We start from the raw sequence: 26,251 nt of genomic DNA, 5'->3' as shown, positions 1-26,251 counted from the left end.
ATGAAGTACTTTTTCTGGGTCACACTACGGGGGAAACCAAACTATTTCCAATCACTGAAAATAACAATCTGCATTTTTAAAAAGTGAAACACTTTCGTATTGTTTATCTAAGTTTAATTAGCTACCGGTTTTATAAATTTAAAACCAACAAAATATTGTCTACAAATTTTGCGATTTCCTAATTCTATAACTTCAAACATATCTTTCCAAGATATATTTTAAAACTTTATATTTACCTCCAACTCCTGGAAATTTGTGTGTATTCTGATAGGTTATTTTTGTGATCGGCCCGTACAATGGAGACCTGAAATGTATTCTGACATGTGGCAGGCCCGAGAAGTCCTGATAACGCATTGTGCCGTCTGAATTTTTCATTTTAGGCTGCATGATTTGAGACAGAGATGTCCTATAGGAGTTGCGGTCTTAAAGGATTTTTATTGATTGAAGAAAACAGAAAACCGTAAGCTCTGCAGCAATGCTTCCCAACTTGAAGTGTGAATGCCACGTGGCCTGTGACAACAGCAGGCCTCATCTGTCCTGTGGACCGTGCCCAGGACCCTACTGGCTCTGCAAGCCCCCACCCCAAACCCCTCCTCCAGAGCCCAGAATGGGGACACCTGGAAGCAGAAGCACTTTGCCCAGTCTGGCACCCTAGTTTTCAGGTCTGGCACTGAGGGCAGGCAAGGGGCACGGAAAGGAAACGCACCAAGTGCCCCGGGGGCGGGGGGAGGAAGGGTGTTCCCAGGGGAAAGTGTAGTAAGGGGTGCTGTCATCGGCCTGGAAAAGGTGATCCTTCTGTTACTGGTGACATGGGGCTGGAGTTGAGGTCCCGGGGCAGTTAGGGAGGGCGGAGGCCCCGTCTCCTCAGCGCCCGCAGAGTGAGCCCTACCACCCAGCCCATCCTGCTGCCTCCCTGGCTGGGGCAGCAAGCAAACCAAAGAAGCCCGAGATACTCTTGACGGCTTAGAATTTTTATTAAAACAATCATTTAAATTACAACAATCCCCCGGAATAGAAAATAGCCTTGGAACAAATGCGGTTTGACATCTTGGAAAGGGATGGAGCTTCCCTGGAAGCCCACGAGGGGCCGGCCTGGCCCCCAGGCAGCCGGGAGGGGCTGTCTCCCCACTGAGGCGGCCCCTCCGGGGGCTGCAAGGCCCCAGCCCTGTCAGCGAGCAGCACTCCGTCCCCATCCTGGTTGTCAGCCTCTGGATTTGCTGTTTTGATTTGTAAGAGAAAACAGAGGGAGAGAGAAGCCTGTCCCCAAGATTACAAAACATAGTCACTTAAGAAGTGTTACGTAATGCCACGGGGTGTTGTCTAGCGTGGCCTGGCAGGTACATGGATAACTGAGCAGACGCCACAGGTCAGAGCGTGGCTGGGGCTGAGGCAGGGCCCCAGTCAGGATGAACGAGGTGGTCTGTGCGCCACAGCGAAGGGCCAACAGCGCGGCCGCACGGGGTGTCACCAGCTGGGCAGCCCGAGAACCCTCAGAAGTGCCCGTAATGAAATCGCTGTGGCTAGGGCCCTGCTCTCAGGGGGGCACAGAGGCTTCCTTACCTAATAAGCTCCCGTGCCCCCAAAATGTTCACTTGAAAAGAGCACGGTCACCTGAGCCACAGGCACGAGTCCCTGAAAACTGAGCTCCTCTTTCATTCCTTTTCCTTCCACTGTGGCTCAAGGCCTTTCTGAGGGCCACCACCCTCTCCAGCCTCCAAGGAGAGCTGAAGTGTTCCTGGGTGAGCGAGGCTCTGCTGCCCCCCTCCGAGTCTGCTCTCGGGCCCCAGGGTGCTCCTGCCACAGCTCAGATGCTAGCTGGCTCCCTTGTGGCCACATGGCTCGGCAGTTCCCGGACTTGGAACACACACACAGCAGTTAAATAATAAAAACAACAAAGCCCGACAACATTTATATAAACCACTACCATGCTCCTGTGCCCACAGCCACTGTTACAGATTCAATTTACAGGTCAGGAGAGTAACTCGCCATGGAAATTCAGGGGTGGCTGGTGAGCCTGGGGAGACAGAGCCTCAGCACAAGAGCCAGGCCCTACATTACAAACGCCTCCCTGGGACCACATCTCGGGGAAAGAAGCTTTTGAGGGACGGGGAGACACAAGGAAGCTCTTTCAGCCACAGCCATCCCACCCTGCATGCCCTAAGGGGCCCTAAGGGGCTTGGGTACCCACAGGGCTGCCTTCCTCAGGGCAAGGTGGCCCCAAATAGCAGGGTGGCCAGCCTGGGACACTGTCAGGTCGGCCTGAGTGTGGAAAGAAGGCAGGATCTTTATGAGTTTCTCAAAACCACACAGGACAGCCAGAGCCACCCCCCCTCTCAGGAAATCTCCAGGCCTTCACATGTCTTCACTTAGTAAGCCTCTTTTCGCTGGTTCAGACTTAACTCCTGCTCTGTATACCAGCCCCGTTGGAAGGATCTGAATGGCCAGTGGGTCACAGAAGCACCACCAAACCACAGAGCAAACAAAGTAGCCCAAACTAAGGCGGCTGGTGCCATGGGGGTGGCTCTGTGGCCTGCTGCTGCCCGAGTGGCAGAGCACCAACAGGGAGGGGACACCTGGCTTGTGCCGGGAGGGGCACGAGGGACCCCACGTGGCCCAAGGGGGCATATAAAATAAAGGGCCGGCTGGGGTACAAGGGCAACACCAGGAGGAGGCCCAATACAATCAAGGCTTAGGAAGGGCTTGCTGGCACGTGGCCAGAGGGAGAGGGGATTCAGGTCAGCCACACAGACGGAAGCCTCAGCAAGAAGAAGTACCTGAGGGGCCTCAGAGCCCTAACAGAGCCTGGCGGGGCTCAGGTGCTGACTACAAGAGCCCGGGGAGTTCCCCAGCCCGCCACAGGCAGGAAAGACTAAGGCTGAGGGGGTGAGGAAGACGCAGCTCCCGCCTGCCACTTGGACCCTGGTCTGAGGCAGCAGAAGAAGGGGAGTGAGCGTTCTGTGTGGAGCAGATTCCTACACAGCTCTGCTGGCCTCCCTGCCCCTCTGCTGGCAGCCAGCCCGTCATCACAGCTTCTGCCTAGAGTCTTCCCCCTTCACAGCTGCCTTTCCCATTCCCCACCAGCCGGCAGCCAGCGCGCGGCCTCGGGGGCGCCTGGGCTGAAGACCCATCGCGTGGCCTGTCATGAGCCACAGGCCAGCTCAGCAATGATGTGCAGCAGGCAGGCCGGCAGGCAGGCCGCTCCAGGCCTGGGCTTGGGTGGGCCACACTTCTTCGCATGCCAGTTCCTCACCAGTGGAGATGAATGTTCTGGGACCCAGCGTAGGGCGGGGGCAGTGGCGCCAGCCTCCCTGTCTCCAGGGCTCCTGTGCACTTCACTCCCTACAACCACTTCCCTGGGCTGGGAAGGTCAGCACTGGACAGTGAGACACACACCCCAGGGGTGCCTTTGACAAAGGAAGTATGAAACCCCACGTCAGATGAGGAAAGACAAATACTTCTTTTAAAAATTTTAAAAAGAACTAGAACCCCACGAGAGAGCTCTCTGCAGGTCACAGTTCAAGGCAATTGCACATGAAGGGGGTTGGGCTCTCCACTCAGCTGGGGAAAGTTCCAGAGCTCCCACGGAAGCTCCCAGCCAGCCCACCTACGATGACTCCCACGGTGTCTGACCCATCCCTCTGGTGCCGGGAAGCAGCAGATGTGACAGATCCTGGGGTGGCTGGGCACCTGCTAGAGCTCTTCAAAGAAGGCCACTCGGGACTTGGCGCTCTGCAAGGTGAGCTGCAAAGAAGCAGAGAAGAAGTTAAAAGGGGGCTGGATTTCTGCTTTCGCGACAGGTGCCGTCCTGCCTTGGGAACTAACCTCAGGGCTGGTTTGGAGTGGAAGGGAAGACTGCTCAGACAGATGCTGAAGAAGCTGGCGGCCAATCCTAAGTAAGTTTCCAGATTTGCCCAGGAACTCAAATTAGGAAGTGACAAATGAGGATATGCCAGGAGGGATGGCTGGTGGACAGAAGCATGTCAGCAGGAAAATGTCATCAATGTCATGTTTTCGAAGAGGGCAGGAGATCCCCAGACACTGTAATAGAGTCTCACGTTCCCATCTACAAGAGTCTCTAACGTGCCTCTGTAGGGCCCTGCCTGTGGTCGAGTCAGCCTGGGATGCTCATCCTCTCCAGGGCTCAGAGGACCAGCTTGGTAGTACAAGCCCCAGGCAAGGCAGGCCTGTGTCGGACGAGGAGGAGTGTGTCCCTTCCACTGCTGGTTCTCCCGGTGGCCCCAAAGCAGACTTGCCGGTGACCTGGCAGCTCAGAGGGGGTTTCCATCTACAAGCTGGGAGGCAATGAGCTTTCTAGTTGGGGCCGGCTCGGGCAAGGAGGATGGTGCCGGCGGGGCAGTGCTCTGTCTGGAAACAACCAGGCCTTCCCAGGAAGGCTGCTCCCCTGAGAAGCACAGGGCGGGGAAGCAGCAGAAGGGAGGGCAGAGGATCAGGGGTTGAGCTCCTGGCGTGGTGGCAAAGGCACTAGAATTTGTGACGCCCTGAACTGCTGAGCCCCAATCCCCTGACTCAGGAGGCCACTTCCCAGGATCTCCCCCAACAGAAGCATCCGGCTCGGGCCTCTTGCAGTGCCCTGCTCCCGGCTCCCCTCCTGACATCACCCACTTGGGGGAGACTGTGTGTTCTAAATCCAGCTCCTGGACTTCGCAAAGGAGGGTCTTCAGGGAAGGGGGACACAGGGTACATACCGTCCATCTTCATATCCCCCAAACCCACTTAGCTTACTGCTTCATACCTAGTAGCAGCTCTGACAATGTTTGTTGAGTGAATCAGATGTAGGCTAGAGAGAAATGGTGGGATGCATGGAAAAGGCAAGAGCTCCACATGGGGCTGAGAAGGTCCAGGCACTAATTCTGCTCTCACCAGCTTGCTGTGTGGCTTCAGTGGACACCCTTGACCTCTCTGAGCCTCTTCCCTCTGGAGTTAAACCACGGAAGCCGGCTGGACGGTCCAGCTCATTTCCTCGACCCCCTGGCAGTCTCTAAATGTAAAAAGCCCTTGGTACTATCTCAGCTCCCTAAAGGGTGGGGGAGGGAGGCTGGAAACCCATCGCTTCTCCATCAAACACAAGCAGCGGCAGTGTGCTCAAATGAGACAGCTTGAGAGCCGGCTCTTTAAACCCTGCCAAGTCTCGTGGCCTTGAAGTTCCTCACTAACAAGCTGAGTGTAGGGAGGCGTCTGAGCTGTCTTCTTCAGTGGAACCAATTTCAGAAGCCCTCTGGAAAGACCCAGCTCTAATAGGAATGGAGAGAGCTTTCATTTCTTTGCTTAAATGGAACTCCCTCTAGAAGGGAGCCAAGTTTGGATGGGTTTCTCCCTAAATGCAGTCAGAGGAGAACGTCCAGGAGTTATGTGCTCTGTGATAATGGGACTCACAATGGTAACCGGGAAAGAAGAAAGAGAACCCGAGAATCACTGGGACAAAATCCTTTTGGGGGAGAATTTAAATCAAAAGCTGTGAAACCCAGGGGCACCTGGATGGCACAGTTGGTGAAGAGTCCAACTTGGTTTCAGCCTGGGTCATGATCTGTGTCCTGGGATCAAGCCCCGTGTTAGACTCTGCTTGAGATTCTCTCTCCCTCTGCCTCTGCCCCCCCACCCCCACTCATGTTCGCTAACACACACTCTCTCTCTCAAATAAATAATTTCTCTAAAATAAATAAATAAATCTTTTTTTTTTTTAGAAAGGTCTTCACTCAGGTTTCCTCCACGCTCCCAGGGAAGACCTAGGTGGGCTCCTCAGGGGGGCAGGGAGATGCCCACAGCCCTTCCCCACACTGAGTCACACACAGGCACAGCCAGGCTGCCTGATCCAAAGCCACTGACCGGCTGGGTGGCCCTGGGCAGGTCATTTACTCGCTGTGGCCCCAGCTGCCCACCGTGAAGTGGGGGTGGTGGCACCCCTTCCTCACAGGGGGACACGCAGAGTTACTGGGAAGCACTGTGAGGCACTCAGCACCATGCGTGATGTGCGCGGAGAACTCAACAGCTGTTATTAGTAATCACAGCACCATGTTCTCCCCCCTGGCCCCAGCTCTGGCTCCTCTCCTTCCAGTGGGGGAGTGGGCAGAATGCAGGTTAGAGGCAGTGCAGGAGAAGGCAGGGTCACGCGCCGTGCTGGCCTTCACGGCCTCCGAGGCAGGGCAAGAGGATGCCCCCGAGAGGCCTGGCCACTTCCCCAGGCAGGACGCCCAGGCTGTGGGGGCCTCCGAGAGCCTTCCGCCCATTTGTACAATGTTGGCTCCAAGAATTCCTGGATCCTCTACCCGAGTTGCGTGCTGGCTGTCCCCTCGAGGTGCCAGAGGAAGGTTTGGCAGCTCCGGCAGCGCCAGATTCCAGTTACTCAAGCATGTGTTTGTTGGGATGCAAAGCCCTCTTCGGGTGGGCAAGATGCTTCCCTGGATCCCCACCCGACACTGCACGCCTGAGGAAAGGTTCGGAGCAGAGTCCAATCCTCTGGCCAGACAGAAGTAGGAAAGCACTGTAGACACATGGCCCCGGCAAGAGGAGAGTGCACCACAGTCTCCCATAAGGCACTAGGCTGCTACAGGGACAGGCGGACCCGCCAGACAGAGGCGGCTGACAGGACTGCTGCCACTGAGGACACTGGGAGCCTCCAGCATCGGCCCACAGGCAGACCTGACTGTTGTGTGATTCCTGGCGGCCCTAATTCCATTAGGGACCCCGCCGTCTGAGGAAATTACCTCCACAAGCGCACTTATCTGCTGCTGGAACCCGTCCAGTCACCACCCCGGCCTCTGCCTGCTCCCCCTTCAGCAGCAGCCTTTACCTTAGACATCAGAATGTCCTCCTCCGGAGCCAGGCAGCTCTCCCTGTGCTCGTGCAGGAAAGCAGGTGATGAGAGGAGGGTCTGCAAGGAGAAGCCTTGGGCTTCTTTCCTCTGGGCGGGGACTCAGACGCCCAGGGGCAGAGGTCAGGAGGGCCTCCCGGGCACCGCCAACAGCAGCTCCCAGCTGCGCTCAGGCCTGGTTCCTCTCACCTGGGATCTGTCACCACCTGCTGTTTCTAGAAAGCTCACTGCCTGTCACGTTCACTGTTAGGCTACAGGCAGGAGGTATTCATAAGAGAGGAGGGGAGGGCTCAGAGGGTCATGGCACAAAGCAAGCCCTTCAGAAAACAGACTGCCTCTGTGGATCTTTGTGTGCTCATGAGAACTGGCTACCAAGCGTCCTGGTTCCCCGCCACCCGCCCACGCCCTAAGGTGTCCGAGCCCATGTCGTATTCGGTCGGCCTTCACGCTCAGCGACTGGCCCGGCTCTCTCCTCACAGTGCCACGGAGATGGCCTGAAGAAGGCCCTCACCTCCCTCTCGCGGGTCACACTGTGAGAACTGAAGCCAGTCTCGCGAGCCCCCCACTGCCACCCTGCACTCTCTTTGCGGCCCAGCAATACCCCTCCTCGCCCTCCAGCCTGACCTGCTGGGGGAGGGGGGCCGCTGCCTCTAGGAGCAAGGGGACTCCCCAACTCCTCGGGGTGTGGGCTCAATGACCACACTGCCATGGCTTATCTCCGCGCTTGACCAGGAAGAGGTCTCCTCCGAACTTCAGTAGGTGGTGAAGCAGAAAAGCCTCAGGATGCCTCAAGGCCAACGGCTGCATCATTCTGGGACCTGCTGAATCTGGTCCGCCTTCTCAGAGTCCTTCTGAGGACAAGCGGCTAGAGCTCTGCCTGAACACAACTAGTGACCGTGTCTGCCACGCACCGTTCAAAAGTCACATTGAATCCAGACAAGGGCCAGCCCTGGGGCTCCCAGAGGTCATTCCCAGCTCCTTTGGGAAGCTGTAAACCACAGAGGCCCTGCACAAGGCCTCCAACCCGCAGTGCTCTTGCCAGTTCCCTAAAGATGACTAAAAGAACATGAAGGTTCCTCACCAGGCACTGGGCTGACCCGCTTCTCTCTTCCAGCTGTCTCTTCACATCTGATTAAAATCAGCCGCGTGAATAATACAGGAGGAATTAAGTTCTCTCTTGACTGAACCGGCTGTTCAAGTCTGTCACTAATCCAATTCCATTCTGAGGAGACAAAGTTCCTTTGCTTTCCCTGCTGCAGATCTATACGGCTTGGTTTTTATCTTACAGGGGCTCTGATCCACCTGTTGGGCCTGGACCCTTCTTCCTGCTCAGCCTCGACAGCCTGGCAGAGTCCCCTCTCCTCCTGCCCATTTGTCCGTCAAACTGCCAGTTGTCTGTGCCAGCCACCAGGCTGTGAAAGGGCAGGAGAAGGAGCCACTTGGAGAGCTACACCTCTTCAAGCAATCACAACCGTGTGTGGTATCACCACATGGACACATCCATCTAATCTCAACAACTTCAGATTCGGGAGACATATATGTCTCCTGAAAAAGACAGAGGAGGCTGGCTCCTCTCAAGCCTCAGCAGGACCAGGTGCCCAGCAGGTTCTCCCTAACCCAGGCATGCACGTCAGATGCAGACTCAACTGGTTCCTGCTCACTGGGTAAGCATTTCAGGCAGCCCATCAAGATACAGTGATCTGGCACTTGCCCACTTCTGAGAAATGGCTCCGGGGTCTGGGGACAGCAAGCCTGGAAAGGCACCTGTGACAAGCACCAGGCTCACCAACCCTTCCCAGCCTGCCCCACCCCCCCACCCCCCCACCCTGGAAGGTGGCCTGCTACAAAGGATCCTCTGGCATCATTCCCAAGAGTGCCCCCTGCTGGAAAAACACAACATGAGGCGGGCTGCCAACTCTCCTTCCAGCTCTCCTCTAAAAGTCCTTTTGGGGGAATCATTTCCCAAAGTGATGGGAGGGTAACGAAATGTATTCCGGCACGGAGCCTGCAGCAGCAAGGCTGCTTGATTAAGAATGAATTACACTTTCATCAGCACATGGAGAAAATTGATTCACAAGGCCACATTGTGATAATCTTGTTCCTAAAGCAAAAAGGGGTGGCGTGGGGGTGGGCAGGACACAGAGCCACTTCGGCTATCAGTGACGAGAGAAAGGAAGCTCTACAATTAAGCTGGGAGAACAAAACTAATCAGAGCGCCAGGATTCCTCCAACTAGTCTCTGGAGGCCTTGCCTCGATCCACTCATCCCCAGGGAGGAGAGAGGAAGGTGGGAGGGGGACCGTCTAATTCATTTTAAACAATAAGACAATAAAACTAAAATGAACCCATTTTAGATACTAACCTAATAACTCTAGGCTCAGAGACTCTGCTTGTCCCATAAAAATGCAGTGGAATTGAAATGCAAGCCCTAAAATCATGTTATACTTCCTCTCCACCACTACATATTGAAAAGGAAGGAGTGGGGGAAGGCACAGATTCAAAAGGACATGCAGATTCTCTGGCGCTGGGATCTACCAGGAGAAAGCCAACTCTGGAGCAGAAAGGTGACAGCCAAATCCAGCAGCGGCAATTCCAACATCATCTTTGGTTTTGGGTGTAATCAACATTCCCCCTTCCAAATTAGAGGCGAGGGGGCAGGGCCAGGGAAGGGGGACAGTTGCTGTAAAGTGGCCAGATTAAGCATTTCTGCCATCTTGCTAGTGACGGCTTGCACCCAAATGCCATCTAGTGATGTACGCGGGGAGAGAGCTGTGCGCACACTTATCCCTAAGCAGAGGTGGGATGAAAGGCCAAGTCCATCCCAATTAACACATTCATTCTTTATCTGCTCTGGAAATAAAATGGCCAGGGAAAACCCAGAGGGTCTCTTTCGTAACATTAATCCTTCAGGGACCTAAAGCAGGAAGATGCCTGGAAACTGATGTGTGCCTGTGTCTTGAGGTGCCCGTGTGATGCTGGAAGGGCCCTTTGCTACCCCGTTCCTCCGCCTGGAAAATGGACTAATCAGCCTGATTCACCCCACTGGGCAGGTAGAAGCTAACTCACAGCTACGGCGTGCTCTGAGCGCCGAGGACCTCAGCAAAAAGGTGCAGATATACTGATGTTATTTTCAAATTACCAATATCAGAAGGGAAATCACAGCAAGGACCGTGAGAACAGAACCTCCAGCCCGCAGAATGAGTTTGCATCTCGTCTCTTCCCTCCCACTGTTGCAGTAACAAATCAGGTGCCGGAGGAAAGCTGCACTGAAACACATCTTCAGTGCTGAGGGACCAAATGGGATGTTTTACTGCACCAAATAAGGCCCGATAATGTCCTCAGGCACTTCCAAATGGTTGTAAAATATCCTAGGAGGGCAAAGCAGCTTTCGGAGGCTCCTCAACGCCTCCCCAAAGGGCAACTGCTTGACTGGGTAAAGTCTCCCAACCAAAAAGAGGAACTAGGTCGTGGTCTTTTGGAAAAGAGGCTGACAGAACCTCCTACCTAGAGAGCTACCAGAAACAAGCAAGAGAACAGTAAGCCCTCCCCAGTGGAGAGGCCCGTGGCGTATGGGAGGTAGGAGTGGCCTTTGGGGATGAGCCCAGGCGTCAGGTCCAGGAAGACCACGCTCCCTGAGACCAGCCTCCCAACGCCTTCCCTGGGCTTCCCACAGAGCGGGGAAGAGTTCGCCACTGCCCTCTCTCTCTTCCCTGTGTTTTCTAGCCACACCTGCCTTGCTGTCGTTCCTTGCTAATCCTTGCTCCCACCCTGTGCCCATCCCCCTTTCTTCTCTGGCCCCCCTCCGGCCTCTGCCACCTTTCAACAACAACAAAAGAAAGGTTCTGGAGCTAGGGAGCCAGAGGATGCTGCACCAGGCAGCGCCCAGTTTCCAAAGCAGACGGAGCCACTCGGATCGAGCAACCGGGGTCACCAAAGGCTGAACACATGAACCACACACAAGCGACAGAAATTGTTCAGAGGCAGAGGACCAGAGGTCACCAGGGAGGCTCTGGCCGTTTGTTTTAATTGTGGGAGACGCCTTTCACGCATATTCAATCTCGCCTGGTGATTTATCACTCCCCCGGGTGTTTTAAGTGTTCTACTTCACTTCGCCAGCCCTGCATCTCCAACGGGAGTCTGCACAAAATTGAAGATGACATTGGACTTTTATGTCTTCCTGATCCAAGAGGCGGCTACGGCTTCAGAGAACTGTCAAGACTCCATTCCTATTCCTCCACCAGCGTAAACCACAGGTGGACCTTGATGGCTCAAACCATTTACTAATAAAACAAGCTCTCTAAGCTCTACGACCCCCATGATTTCTCATCTGTCGATTTCCTTTGAAATCCCGTGCTTCCTTGGAGATCAGGGGTACTCAGACCAGCTCAGAATCGGGGAGTGAAACCTGTCCCTTGAGAGGGGATGAAAGCAAGACCCTGAAATGTGCAAGCTCCCAGACTGGATTTTCACCTCCCAAGTGTGCGGCACAGCTGGCCACTGCTCCCCTCATCAGCACTACGGCTCTGAAGCCCAGGACACCCCAGCCTCACTGTCGGACCTCACGCCCTCACTTGAAAGACTCAGAGGCCAGGAATATGTGTCACTGTCGCTCTCCCTGAGAATGAAATGAATCTAGGTTCTTAGGGGCGGCTTTTGATCACTAGGTGCCACTCTGAGTCAGTACAAATGCCAATCCAGTTGCACTGATTATCAATTGGGGGGAAAAATGTGGGGACCTAAGATTAGCAGGAGCAAAATATACCCTTGCAAACTCAAATCAGATAGTAAAAGAACCAGGGAAGTTAATTCTGGCTTTTTCAGTTTTAAACTCCAAACACATGGAAATTAATTGCTGAGCTCTTACGGTGAACTATTTCCTGTGTATTACCTCATTTAATCCTCATAACAATCCTGGGGGTTAAGGACTGTTTTATTCACTTTTTACAGGTGAGGACACTGGGCTTTAAGAGAAAGTAAGAATTATGGAGAAAGTAAGTGGCAGAGCAGTGGTAAACTCAGTTAACCAGACCAGACAGCCTCTTGGCATTTCCAAGGGAATATGGTAACCCCTAAACCGAAGGGTAAACCCCCGGAATTAGCTTAAGTGCTCCTCAGCCTCCAAGGGTACTATGTAGACAGTGTCAGGTGCAGAGGCCTCACGGTCAGGCAGAAGAGTACCAAAGGCGAGGAGGAGAAGGAACACGCCCGGGTCATGGTAGGTAGGTAGACCCATTCTTTTCTTGAAGAAATCTATGATCAGAAAATATTAAAAACAAAATAAAAAGCAGGGCAGGCTGGTTTGAACCAAGACTAATGAGTGAAACTGTCCAGTTCACCATCAGCCTTCCCATATCTTGTCCGGGACTTTGTAGATGGAGCTCTGCCCTTCACATTCTGGGTGGCCACACTTGCAAAGCCCACCGTGGTGTTTCTCTTCAGTTAGGCTGACGTTGGCCCAGACAGGAGCAGGCACAACCCCAGAGCGACCCCCACACAGGCAGGTGGCTGCCTGGCAAGCGTGGTCACTGGCCCCAGCGACCACACAAAGTCCAGACAATGCAAAGGGTATCAAACTTCATGTGTAGCAAAAACTCCATGATTTCATCTAGTGATCCTGGGATGAGTCCAGCTATATTAAAAGCCAAGTCCATGCTTTTATTAAACCTCCAGTAATCAGAATTCTTGATTAACTGGAACATGGCAGCCTGCTTTGAGAACAAGTTCACATCAAGATGCTTAAAAAAAAAAAAAAAAGGCTTCTGTGAATGTCCTAGGAGCAGTACAAATTTGACTACAAATCAAACCTCATTTGTCTATAATAAGAGCTCAGTGAGAACTGACGGTCAAAATCAGGCCCCCGAAGAACCTAAACATTCTGAATCATTACAGAAAGAAGAAAGATGAAATCCTCTTGAGGTGGAATGGTATGGTCATATGCAGGCAGAGCTGAGAGGGCAGGCTGAGACAAAAAGGGACTTTCTGCTGGACCCTGTGCTGGCCACAAAGTCCAGGAACCCACAATGGATCCACCCCACAGTCTTCTGGGCACCCTGGGGTCACTACTTGAACAGATGATCCACCTGGCCTGCCCAATTCTGGGGTTGGTCATACTGCCCTGCTCAGAACGTGCACTGCTTGGTGTTGGGCCATTCGATGCCAACGTGTGGTATGAAAACTGAAGAAATAGGAGCCTGCTAACTCAAACACACAAATCGGGGTTCATGCTATGGGTTCTTGGAACCACTGACAGATAGAATCCATCTTGTAATGAGACCCATCTGGGACTTTAATAGCTAACCTCTCTTGCTTGGATAATAACTGCAAATAAGATCTATCTTATGCCAGATCTCACTTTTTGGTAGAGGGCTTCCAATGAGCTTATTTTATTCTAATAGCAGAAACTGTGCTGAGGACACCAAAGGACACATCCCACATGACCGTCAGGTGTCGGTGGGCTCACTGGCTTGTGTACCACTGGGGATCAGCTGAGGAGCAGAGGGAGGATGCTGTTATTACTGGGCATAATAAATTCTCCCCACTGCCGAGGCATGTTGGGAGGATGATGAACTGTTGCAGAAGGAAAGCAGCAATCATTCCATTAATTCACTCAACAACCACTGACTGCTCATCTACCGGGTGCCGGCGACTGTCCCAATGTGAGTTCACGCTGACCACAACTCTGCCCCAGGCTGTGACAGAGCTTAAGCAATAGACAGCCTTTAGAGCGCCAACGGACAGACGGTGCACTTAGACGGACTACAAATCAGACCGCTGTGCTAGTGGTTTGCTTTACTTGGAAAGAAAACGGATGTGTACAGAAAGGGGAGGATCTAAAGGAAAACAAGGGAGTGCGGGCAGCCCCTTCATTCCACCAGCAGAAGTGGCTGGGTATGACCATGGGTCTTCAGAGGCTGTCACCACATGAAAGGTCTTGATCTTGAGTTAAGGACACCCAAATTTATCCCGTTTCCATGCTAGGGCTATTTATCTAAGGACTACACCACTGAGACAAAGGACTTTTAGACAGACCTCACTGGACAAGAAGCCATGACCATCCCCAGCCCAACAATGACACAAGATGTGAAGGACAGCCGGTCCTACAGCCCCATGACATGCTCTTCAGAACGAGGCAGGCTTCTGGACCCCTGGAGGCTGGTCTGGCCCCACAGGGTGGACGCCTGCTCTCAGACTCAAAGCATGCTGCGGCCAGTCCCCAGGCTCCACCTGCCCTCGGGAGGGCTCAGCATGGCCCAGGGACAGAGACAGGCAAGCTCATGCATGGGTTAGTATCACAGAGGGTAGTACCATCACCACAGACAGAGTACCTGGGAATAACCTACTTTCAGGGCTCAAATGCAGATAGGTCTTCTGCCTTGGGCTTGAGGCTAAACCAGCAAAATAAAATGAAGAAAAACAAAAACATACCCTGTGATATCAACAATGCCACATGTGCCATTTGCAAAATGCTCAGACAGGCCTGAAATTGTGACAAGTGACTTCATTTGTTTGTTTTTATGGCTTGGAAACAGGTCTCTCCGGCTCTCAGCACTCCAGGTTCCCGTGGCTGAGGGCCCAGCTCACCGCAGCAGCTGCAAAGATGAGACTGCTTCGGGTGCCCAGATGAGGAACTGGGGGCCGGGGGGGTTGGTGGGAGGAGGCCTGAGGCAGTTCCTTCAAGGGCTGACTGGCTCACTAGCCCAGTTGTCATTTTACGTCTTGGCTCCTGGCTGAGGCCTCACTTTACCTCCCCTTTTGCTAACGGTTTAGTAATTTCATTTTGGAAGGGAAACCCAGTAAATGACGGGAGCCAGAGGAAAGAAGAATGTGGAATGGGGAAAGGCCTTTCCTCTTCGGTTATGCTAGTAAAAGGAATTCTCTACCGGCTGCCAATACTAAACTGGAGTATGGAGAGAGAGTTTAGGGCTCCCGACTGTACCCATCAACAATGGCAAGGAGCTACGGAGCCCTTGGAGAGCTCAACTACTGAAAACAGATACTCCCGAGGCGCCTGGGTGGCTCAGTCAGTTAAGCGTCTGCCTTCGGCTCAGGTCTTGATCCCAGGGTCCTGGGATTGAGTCCCATGGCGGGATCCCTGCTCAGCGGGGATCCTGCTTCTCCCTCTTCCCACCCCCTGCTCATGCTCTCTCTCACTCTCTCTCTAATAAATAAATAAAAATTTTTTTTAATAAAATCTTTTAAAAAAAAAAACAGATACTCTTTAACCTGGAACACCACTTTAAAGACTAAGGTAAAGAATAAAAAATTAAACCTATCTAAACCATCATGATCAAAACTCAATGAACAGTCTAATTTTAATGACACCTCTTTTACAGGTATGAGCCTGACCCTGGGCTATCAGTCAGGAGCAGATGACTGGCGGGACAGGCCATTTCTGCTTTGCCGGACGTGAGAGAAGCGCACTCTTGGGCTGACACGTATATGGGATATAACCTTCTTTAAAATCCTGAAAGCTCAAAATATCAGCAGAGAACGATCTGAAACTGCTAGCAACATAAATGAAATCTCACTTTTTAAAACATTAAGGTTCTTCTAGACACTTCTATGTAAGTATGAAAAAACGTTAAAAATTCAGAATTTGGGTTTCTTTAAAGCAAGAACAGAATTTTTTTTTATAGTCCTTGCCGCTTAAAAACCCAAAAAGACTAGAGGGAGAGTCCATTCTCAACAGCCTCCATTTCATTTTGCTTTCTCATGAAGTAAGGCAGCTCCCTGGGCAGAACTCCCCTTGGCTTAAAAGACAGAATCGCTTTACTGCTAAATGATGGATCAAAACCCATCTTGTAACAGTGATTCATTTCATCAGAGCTTTTAACACAGGCTCCCTTTCTATCAAGCCAGTGGGTTCACAGTCATTTCCTCAACTGAGTACACATAAAAATGTTAACAGTCTAACAACTCGGCTACTCAGGAAACCAGATCCCACCCTCACATTTCATTAATGACTGTCCTGATCAGCGAAGGACAGGAGACTCGGTACCTTTTTGATGGTATTGTGCTTGCTGCTCGTGCCACCCCGGTCGGAGTTTTCGTTGTGCAGAATATCCAAGGCTGTCTCCCTCTCTTTGAGTTTCAGGGCCTCGATCTCAGTCTTGAGTTCATTGAGCTGCTCCTGCAAATGCTTGCTCTTCTCCATGTACTCCACTCTGCCGGCAAGAGGACATCGTGCATCACGGCTATGGCGAAAGTGAGACATGGGATCCAGGGTCTGCAGCCTAGGGTCCACGTCTCTGCCTGGGAGCCTGGGTCTGTCACCTAACAGGTCTGAATCTGTTTCCTCGGGATAACGCTCACAGAGCTATGGTCAGAATTTAGTAAAATAAAGCGTAGGAAAGGCCCCCGGTAAACTCTCATAAAGTGCTCTACAAATACCCATTACCGCAGATAGCTTTTAGTTCTGCACAAGTAATGACATATGAATCAAGACTCCTGGCATCCAAAACAATCTCCTTGTCTCAACCCTTCTTGGATAAGTGATTCTATTCAAGTGACCTCTTCTGCTAGGCCCTGGCCACATCCCTACGCGATGTCATCTCCTAAAGAGGGTGGAAGTTCGCGCAGCCAACACCAGGAAGAAAAAGATCCCCACCATTGCCTGCAAATAGATACTCTGTATCTATGACAGTGAAAATCTGGAAATCATCCTCAAAGTGTCCACCTCTAAGGGCATCAGGCGAACCACGCAACACAAACACCAGGAACATTCTGTAGTGATGCCCATGGCTGCTGGTATGTGGAGTCTGTCACGTGCACGGGTACTAGGAAAACACAAACTAAGAAAACAGGACCCAGATACACACATAACACAAACATAAAAAAGCAGGACCCAGAAACAGGATGTAGCCTCACCCCTGTCACAACCATGAAATGCTCACATGCCTGGTCAATGGAGAAAGGCTGGAAGGGCAACTCGGACAGCAGACACCATAGATAAAGAGGCTCATGGTTGCTCACCCTGGACCCCAAGGAGACACTGTCCCAAGAGAGCTATCCCAAGGATATTGGACAAGGTGAGAGCACAGGGCCTCACATGGGCTTGGAGCCGAATCCTCATTCTGCTCCTCATCAGCCGTGTGATGCTGGGTGAGTCCATCAAACGCTGTAGATTTCATTTATAAATGGCACACTAAAACCCACCTCTGATGTCAGCCTGATGTTAGTTAGTTAGTGGGAATGAAATGAGACAAAGCTAGAAAGCCCTGCCACCCAGGCACTCAGTATATGGTTCTCCATCAAGCCGTGGCACAAGTGGCCAATTTACCTACGGCTGGGAACTGGGGGGACTGCAGTCAGATTTCTTCTGCAGTGAGACTCCCTGCCGCCTCGGTTCCACCAACAATGAAAGGAAGGAGGAGCGCACAGCAGAAGCTGCTATGAACAGGGCATGCGGGGCTCAGCTCAGGGCTGCCCCATGCAGCAGGACTAGCCTGACCCAGACATTTGCTTTCCACGGCCTTGAGCCCGAGTCTCTCCCTTTACCCTTGCTCTAGACATGGGAAGTGCTGCGGGTCTCAACCGCCAGAGAACACAACCAGGAAACCTGTTCTGTTACTGTGTTTGGACATTATCACAGGCTCTATCCCCATGTGAACCACAGTCTGACTGATTTGGAGATCCCTGACAACCAGTCCTAGACTATAGATGAGGTTTTGAGCCACCGTAAACTCCAGGTCACCAATCAAGAATCATTGTTATCCTGCAAGACTGATTGCCCGTGTCCTTCACTTCTGATGAGGAAATTCTTTCTCCGGAGGGTGGGAACAGAGCAACCCCTGCAGGAGCTAGTGACAGGCTCCCGCGGTGACCCTCCAGTTTCCCCAGGCCCAGATGGCCCCACTCTAGCTCGCCGACTGGGAGCACAAGGTCAGGGGGACTACGTACTTTTCTTTCTCTATCTCCATGGAAAGCCGCTTCATGTCAGTATCCTTGAAGTCGAAAGACAGGCTGTCACCAATGAGGTTGAAGCTTGGTATGTCGGGAGGCAACGGTGCTGGAATTGGGTTCATGGGCTATGAATGAGAAATCTCCAGTTAGGGGGGCCAGGTTCTGTGAGAACGGGGGCACTGCTGTGTTAACCACCCACCCTCCAGCAGCCATAGAGGCAACAGGCACAGCTCGGGCCCTGCCTCCCTCCCAGCACCACCATGGCCTCACGTCACAGCTGTCAGCCCTCTCTCTCCTCCTCCAATCTACCTACGTTGGCTGCTGCCAGATGATCGACCCCAAAGATCTCAAATCCAGGTAAATCATTTCTCTCCCCTCAAACCTTTACTCTTCATGCTCGCCAAATTAAACACAGACTCCCACTCACTTCGTTGAGGAAGCCCTCCGGCTCTGGGCTAGGAGCTGGAGATGCAGAGAACAAGGCAGAGTCCCTAGCTCTGAACAGCTGAAAGTATTATTCAGTAAACAGAGGTGCTCACAGATCATCATGGCTACGTAAGGTAGACACTGTAGCCAGAGAGTGAACAGTGGCCGAGGATGCTGGGAAAGGCATGCTAGAAGGGATGCTGCTTCTGCCGGCATCAGAGGATGTGCCAGAGAAAAAGGCTTGCCAGGCAAGAGGCATGGTACTGGGCAGGGCAGGGCAGAGAAGGCTCAGCGAGAAAGCTGAGGGAGGGGGGTGGGAGACCGGGACCAGACCATAAAGAGCTCTCCTGCATGCTGAGGGGTCTGGATTCAGAAGATGGAGCCAAAGCAGGGCTTGAAGCAGAAGATGAAGAGATTAGATTTGAGGACTTTCTCATCCCAGAACAAAGGGTCACCTAAAATATGGTCCCAATCTAGTCTAGCTTCTCCTACCGTTTGCCCTAACAAATTGTGAACAGTACCATTCCTGTTCCTTTGCTTCAGCCATTCCTCTCCCTATAGGCCATCTCTCTTTCAAGGCCCTTCTCAAATACTAGGATTTCTCACCAAAGCCTTTCTAGATCCCTCTCGGCCAGATGGCAACTCTTTTCTTTGCTATGCATTAACATGGTGTTTCTGGTTCTGTTACGGCACTTCCCTAACTCCACCCTGTAAAAACTCCTTTCTGGCTGTGTCTTCTTTTCCTATTGGCAAGTTTCCTAAGGGCAGGATCTGCCTCTCTTTCACCCTTGGATCCTTGGCTGAGTCTGGGACGGTGTCTGGGAAAGGGGAGAGGCCCAGAGCATTCATCTGACATGACGACAAGGCCTGAGGCAGACTGTCTGCGTGGGCGTTAGAAGGTGGCGCTGAGAGGGGGCTTCTGGGGTACTGGAACGTTCTGTTTTCTGATTTGGGTGCTGGGTGCATGGGTGTGTTGAGTTTGTGAGAATTCATCAAGCTGTACAGTTATAATCTGGGCACTTCTCTGTACGTATGTTATACCTCATCAAAATTTCTGAAAAGATGGGCGCTGAGTGCCGTGCTGTGGGTGAGAACAGATACTGGTACGACCTCTGTGGAGAGCATCTCGATGGAAAACCTGACCCCACGGCTCTATTTATGAGAATTTATTCTACCAGTATATTCACCGTATGTGCGAAGATTTGTGCTCAGGGATATTTTCCACAGTTTTGTTCACAACTGCAGATGAAAGCAGACTAAATACCCATCCATAGGGGACTGCTTAAATGAATTACAATCCATCCATACCACGAAATAGGATTAAAAGGCTGATACGGATGATCTCCTCCAGGACTTAATTTATTTATTTACTGTTTGAAGAGCATATAAAGTTTGCTCCAGTGTTATGTTTTATTTTACTTATTTCTTTTTTTTTTTTAAGATTTTATTTATTTATTTGAGAGACAGAGAGAATGAGAGACAGAGAGCATGAGACGGGGGAGGGTCAGAGGGAGAAGCAGACTCCCTGCCAAGCAGGGAGCCCGATGCGGGACTCGATCCCGGGACTCCAGGATCATGACCTGAGCCAAAGGCAGTCGCTTAACCAACTGAGCCACCCAGGCGCCCTATTTTACTTATTTCTATATTTTTAAGGATTTTATTTTTGAGTGATCGCTACACCCAACACGTGACTCGAACCCGCAATCGCGAGATCAAGAGTTGCATGCTCTACCGACTGAGCCAGCCAGGAACCCCGCTCCAGTGTATGTTTTAAAACCACACACATCTCCGGTGCCCAACCCAGATGAGCCCCCAGACGACTCCAGTCCCGGCTGCTCTGCGACCACCGCAGAGATCCTGAGGCAGGACCATCGGCCCACTCAGCCCACCGAGCCATGAGAGAGAAGGAATGGCTGTTTTGAGCTACACGGCTGGCTTGGGGTGGCCTGTCACACAGTCACAGAGGACCGGCACAGATGACGATAGCAAACTGCTCACATTTCCCTCCACCTCAAACCCTGGGCTGCTTCTGTCTCTGTGCCCCGTGCACCTCTTAGCTGCCTCTGCTGTACGAGTGGGCGCTGCGTGTGTTTGCACCAGGCGCACATCTGTGGGTTGGCTGAAAATACCCCACAGTCTCTTTCCCACCTAGCTAGTTCCGACTTACCCTTTAAGAGCCAGCTCAGGTGCCATCCTATGCCTCTCTTGCCCCTGCAGGCTGGGCTACATTCTCCTCTAGGCCCCTGTGCACCCTCTCTGAATACAGACTCTGCATCTGCCTGGTATTACATGGACCAGAACGGTTTGCTGAACTGAATGCACAGAGGAAGGGAAGGAAAGAGACTTTTCTATTCACTGTGTGACCCTATGTAATTGAAGTCTGCCTCCTCGTCCCAAAATTGAGTGTGGAAGCTGGTTCTTCCGTGGCAACAGTTCACTCTAAGGGACACGGGGTACCCCTGCCAGAACTATAATGACGGTATATGGTATACACAGGTAGTTGAAGATTACATTCAGCTTGGCATCAAGAGGCTATCCTCTCTTGAGGATAATTTGGGACTATTATTACTTAGAATAAGAAAAACATTTCAGAGCTGGGAAAGGCCCTGCTGTCTATTATCTAGGCAACCGGAGAAGTGACTTGTCCGAGGCCAAATGGCAGACCAGCATTCTATCCAGTCCCCAGCCGCAGGCCCTAAGCAGCACTCACTCTGCCGTGGCACCACCAAGGGAACGGAAGGGCTGGGAGGGAAGGGAAGGCTATGAGGTCTGAAGCAGCTGCAGGCCAGCAGCCCCCAGCCAGGCTCACCGGGTATGTGGGCTTGGTGGTGATTTCCAGGAGCTTTTGCTTGGCTCTTCGCTCTGCCTCACGGGCTTCCTGCAGGTCCTGCTTCAGCTGATCTGCCTCCTTGGCCCTGCAAGGAAAGGAGGAGCCAGTTAGCTCCACGAAGGTGACAGGTGGAGGAAAGACAGCCCTCTTCCCCACTATCCCCCTAGACAGGAGGGACGTGGGTTAACCCTGAGGATGGCACCAGATCAGGCAAACAAGGCCAGTGGCTGGGGGAGGAATTTATGTGAAAATCAGAACTTCCAAAGCAAGGACAACATTCCTGAGTGCTGTTCATTGCAATGGTAAATCTAAACCGGAAGAGCAGGGAAGCCAATGGGCAGGAGTCAAGTTCAAACCTTTGCAGTTGGTAGATGGGGAGGAGAAGTGGGGGAGGGGCTGGCAGCTTCCTCTGCTTCACTTCTGGGTGAGAGTGGGCTGGGCAGAGGTACAGTACGGTGGATCAAAGGTCTTATATTGGATCATGAAGGGCAGGATGTGAGAGAACTGATTCTTCACAGCCCCCAAGTAAAACAACTGCAGGCCTGGGGCCAACCTCAGGCAAGAAGACCAGCACCAACGCTGAGGGCCTCGCACTTCACCCTGCAAGACACAGGACCCAGGGGGCCCGGCCCAACATGCATCAGTCAGCAGGGGAAGTGACCTGCACACAGAAAGAAAGGGGCCCGAGACAGGGCAGGAAACAAAGAACCATATTTCCAGAATGACATGCAAAAAGCGGAGAGGAAACTATAGTGAATGCACCTTGGTAGCAAAAAGCAAATTCAAGTGTTCTAAATCAACAGAGCCAAATGCTGTGGGGAATGTGCCAGTGTTTATCTGAAGGCTGCAGGACCAGAACAATCCCAAGCCTAGAATAGTCTTTCGAAAGTATAGCCTACAGTTCCATCCTTCAACCTGGTCGTGAGCTGGCCACAAAGAGGATCCTGGCCCTCCCCTCCTATCTGCCTCAGGAGCCTTAGCGCCAAAAAGGGCTGCAGGGAAACGGTTCCTCCTTACTTCGTTAAAGGTAAATAGCTGCTGTCTCCCCACATGTCCCCTAAATGAAAAGGGAAAAGAACCATATTTTTTAAACGTAAGAAGAGTCTCCTTATAGCTCCTCAGCTAAGAGCAGTCTGCGGCCGGGCTTGATGGCTTTCCTGCAAACACGGCTATCAGAGGGACGGCGGTTTATCACAGGCACAAGCATGACCAGAGGTCCACTCAACAAGAGAATTGTGTTCCTGAGCCTTTCCACTAATTCCAGCCCCCAAACCCCACACTGGCTTAAGTACCAGTCCTCACCACCAACCTGTCAAAGGAAGAGCCTCCCCGCTGCCCCAGAAGATGGAGAAGAAGCTTGCGGACACATGCAGTCAAGCTCTGCCTCGGAGCCAGGTTACGACTGAACGGCCCCTCGCCTGAGCCCCAGTGCCCAGGACTCCCCACCTCTAACCTCCTCTCTGACTCCTCCGCCATCTTCAGCGCCAGCACCTCGGCCTCCAGCACCTTCTGCTCCATCAAGCGCTTCTCTTCCTCTGTCCGAATGGCTGTGGCCTTGATGCGCTGCATTTCCTGTTCAGCCTCTGCGGCCTTCTGTGCCAGGAGTTTTGCCTCCTCCTCCGTGATTTGGGCCTTTTCTGCCAACAGGTCAGCCGTCTCCTCAGACCGCATCTGCAGAAGAGCGCTGTCAGCTGGGATGGGGATCACATGCCCATCTTCCCACCCAGATCTGGCCTCAGACACTCAGGTCAGCGAGAACCAGAATCTCGGACTCCCTGGGGCCCTGAATGTCCCGTCAGATGACACTCGGGCAAGGGATGACAAGCCACACCCTCAACTTTTTAGAAAGGCCCTTTGGGTTCTGCCCAGGGGAAGCAAGAAGAAAGCACTTTTCTGACTATCCACTTGAGCTGAGGCGAATGCTTTATGAGGGAGAAAACCAACTTTACCTTCTTTCCTTTTAAATCAGTGGTTTAAACCAGCGGAGACTTTGCCCCCCTGGGAGACAGGTAACAATGTCTGGAGACATTTTTGATTGTCACAAATGGGGGGGGAGGTGGTGCTACTGGCATCTAGAGGGTAGGGGTCAGGGACACTGCTAAACATCCTCCGATGCACAGCATGGCTCCCACCACAAAGGGTGATCTGGCCCCAGTGCCAGCTGAGAAGTCCTGCTTTAAAGGCGAGCCCCCGTGAAAGTGGGGCTTGGCTGCACATGAACTCCACCACAGCCTGCCTCCACCAACACAGGTGGAAAGAAAAGGCACTGATTTTTTTTTTTTTTTAAGCTGAAATGTCAAAGCATATGTTACTAATCTGAGGTTGTCGGGAGGCCTAAGTCCTGAAACCCATGCGAGTGCCCGTGTAGCCTCCAGGGGTCCAGCACCCCCCCCCCCCAGCAATCACCAGAGCTTCATTGGCCATTGTCGCTTCTTCTTTCATCTGCAGCAGCCTCCTCTCCAGCTCATCCCTCGTGCGCTCTGCCTCCTCCCTCATCTGCTTCTCTCGAGCAAGGCGCTGTCGCTCCATCTGGGGGCAACAACAGCGGCCACTGAGTCATGGGGCCCACGACCTACAGTGCCACGGGAGCCCGAGAACGCCCAGTGTCCTGAGTCCCCCAAGGAGACCCTCTTTTCTCCCCTTTACTTTAGGTTGCCAGTGTCATTCTTGTCACCCGCCTCCCTCTGCCCTTCGAAACCAGCTGTGTCCCGTGAAAAAACATCTAGAGGTGAGGTAACAAACAAAACAACAAAAAAGCAAGCCCTGCCAAGTCTACCTGGATCGAAGGAGGCGTTCTTATACACTGTGTGCTGAAATGGCCACCCTGCCAATAACCCTTTGCGTTGCAAGACCTCACGTGCCTCTGCCCTGCGGCTGACCGCACACAATGCAGGTTCCTTCTCCCTGAGACGCAGCCCCAGAAACAGACAGCTCTCTTCTGCTTGGACGAGCCACCTTGCCATTTCTCATCCACACGGACCCCTCCCACATCTCTACTTCCCTCCACAATTGCTCCTGCCTCTGACCCACGGAGATAGATGGAACGGCTCTCTGCGAGGCATCGGGAGTTCACACATTGTGTATCACGGGGAGGGGGGCTGCAGCACCACTGCACGGGGACCCAGCCTCATGCAGAGGCGACTCCCGGCCAGGCCAGTGACAGGAGGGAGCTGAGCAGGGAACGCAGCCCCCTCCTCCTCCCGTCCTTAAGGCACCAGTACAGAGCTGCCGCCGCCGCCTGCCGTGCCTTCTGGATCACTGTATTAATTGGGCCACATGCAGAGCTTAATAAGGGGAACAAGCATAGGACAAGTGCTATTCTCTGTGATCTTCAGGTATTAACTTAGTTCAGAAAGCAGAAGCCAGAAGTGACCACTGAACTATTTTCTTCCTTAAATAGAGCACATTTAATTACTTCTTGCTTCAATATTCTCCCAAACACAAGATTTTTAAGACTGCTGCCTTTTCTAAATACTGAGCCAAAAAAAAAAAAGGCATTGGGCCTCGAAGGAATAATGCAAAGACAAGCAATAAAATACTGTAAATTCTTCTCCAATTTTCCTCTTACAGGTCAGTGAAAAGCTTGGCCAATTTGTTCTCTAATTTCCACTGCATTACAATTTCCATTAAGAAGATTACTGTATCTCCATTATTCTCCACTTGAAAAAAGCCCAGGCAACCACCTTCTGTTCCCAGCACTACACTTTCCCCGAGACCTCCACCCACTAAATAAGGGGCCTCCTGTTTGCAAGGTGGTTTCAGTTCACAAAGGCTTTCAGGGCCGATGTGTCCTTTGATCTGAGACAGAGAAGACATACCATTAGCTCCACTGGACAGATGAGAAAACTGAGGTCTGGAAGGTAAGTCATTTACTAATGTCACATACTAAGTTTCACATCTGGCTCTGAGGTCAGTGTCTGTACTACTGGGCCATGAAGCCACTGGCCTGCCAGATGCCAGGGACACGTCTCCGCTGTCCTACGGGCAGTGCAGGTCTGGGGTGCGCGCATGCCATTCTCTGCCACAGCCCCGAGGCTGACGCGCTCATTGCCGTTTTCAGATCTCTCACGTCTAAGTTTTGCTTGGCTGAAAAGAGGTCAAAGAAGGCTCTTCTTGAAGTTGCCACTTAGACTTGTGCTGGCTCAGGAGTATTTCTTTGTCCAAGAAAACCCATTCCATCACCGTGGCCCCCAAAGCAGCCCAAAGAGTCTGCTGTCTCAGAGAGCAAAGGGACGGAACGCTGAAAGCATGCTGGATCAAACGGCATTTCATTCCAAATCTCAGGGAGTCCCCACATCAGAGAGCTGCACACAGACTAATGATTACACCTCTGAGCCTGCAAGTCCTGAGGGCAACTGCTGCTACTCCGTCTAGGAGTAGGTCCAAAACCACAGTGGATAGTCTCAGCAGCGAGGCTCAGATTAGTTGTGTGGGTTTTGGTGAGTCGACATGGTTTATGAGTAGAAAACAACGATGCGGACTGTCCAGTCTGCTGATGAGCGCACGCGGCACCTCCCACCGCAGGCACTGTGCCGCCTGGGCTGACCTGTGCCGGGGAAGTGCGGCCAGAGTCTAATTAGCATTCCCACAGCAAGCACGAGACGCTGCCGTGCATTCTATCACCATCTAATTAGGAAAAGGACAAGGCCAGGCAAAGGAGACAGGCAGGCAAAAAGAAAGCGAGCTAGCTAGGTAGACAGACGGACGGATGGATGGACAGACGGACGGACAGATGGATGGACACAGGCTTGCCTATCTCTTCCCAAGCCTGCATTAATCACACTTCACTTACTTAGATGGGGAAATAACTAGAGATGTTTCTTTTACATATGCTATTGGAGTTTATTACTCATTTCCAGAGCAGACACCCCACCGGCTGGGCATCAGCCAGTAAAGATCCAACAGAGATAAAATAAGAGAAGGTGTATCCATAGCCAAACGACACCTGTCAGCCCACGATCGCTGCTTACCTCCAAGGCCAAGACCACGACTCAGCGACAACGGTGGTTCTGACATGGTCTTGCTCACCTGCTTTCTAGCCTTCTCCTCCCTGGCTTGGGCTTTCATCTGCTGAACTTCCAAAGAATCAGCCTTCCTTCTCCTCATAAAAAGGTCATGGTTCCCGATACAGAGCTGGAGAATCTGTGGTCGGAAGCAGTGGAAATGTTAAACCCACAAATTTACTTCACTGCCTACCAGCTCACCAGCACTACGGCATCTTGGTCTCAGGGCTCTTGGGGGCAGCAGGAAACCTGAGAAGTAAAG

General features: G+C 52.3%; 1 protein-coding gene across 5 annotated transcripts in view; it reads right to left on the bottom strand.

Moving 5' to 3' along the window:
* Positions 1-950: 950 nt before the first annotated feature.
* The window catches only part of NF2 (neurofibromin 2), a 75,687-nt gene continuing 50,386 nt past the window's right edge, over positions 951-26,251 (bottom strand). For 2 of the 5 annotated variants that reach the window (XM_032395013.1, XM_032395017.1), the window contains 7 exons: positions 26,015-26,128; positions 23,393-23,515; positions 22,440-22,657; positions 20,966-21,071; positions 17,728-17,855; positions 15,827-15,992; positions 951-3,741 (listed from right to left, as the gene is read on the bottom strand). In XM_032395013.1, coding sequence (XP_032250904.1) covers positions 3,691-3,741; positions 15,827-15,992; positions 17,728-17,855; positions 20,966-21,071; positions 22,440-22,657; positions 23,393-23,515; positions 26,015-26,128 — 906 coding nt within the window. In that variant the 3' untranslated portion in view covers positions 951-3,690. Of the gene's footprint in view, positions 3,742-13,257; positions 14,214-15,819; positions 15,993-17,727; positions 17,856-20,965; positions 21,072-22,439; positions 22,658-23,392; positions 23,516-26,014; positions 26,129-26,251 lie in introns of those variants that run through there. The other 3 variants (XM_032395015.1, XM_032395014.1, XM_032395018.1) reach the window with 3 other exon arrangements.

Source organism: Phoca vitulina, unplaced genomic scaffold, assembly GCF_004348235.1.
Source record: "Phoca vitulina isolate PV1807 unplaced genomic scaffold, GSC_HSeal_1.0 scaffold82, whole genome shotgun sequence".
Taxonomy (NCBI): Eukaryota; Metazoa; Chordata; class Mammalia; order Carnivora; family Phocidae; genus Phoca; species Phoca vitulina.
This window is presented reverse-complemented; position numbering and strand designations above follow the sequence as displayed.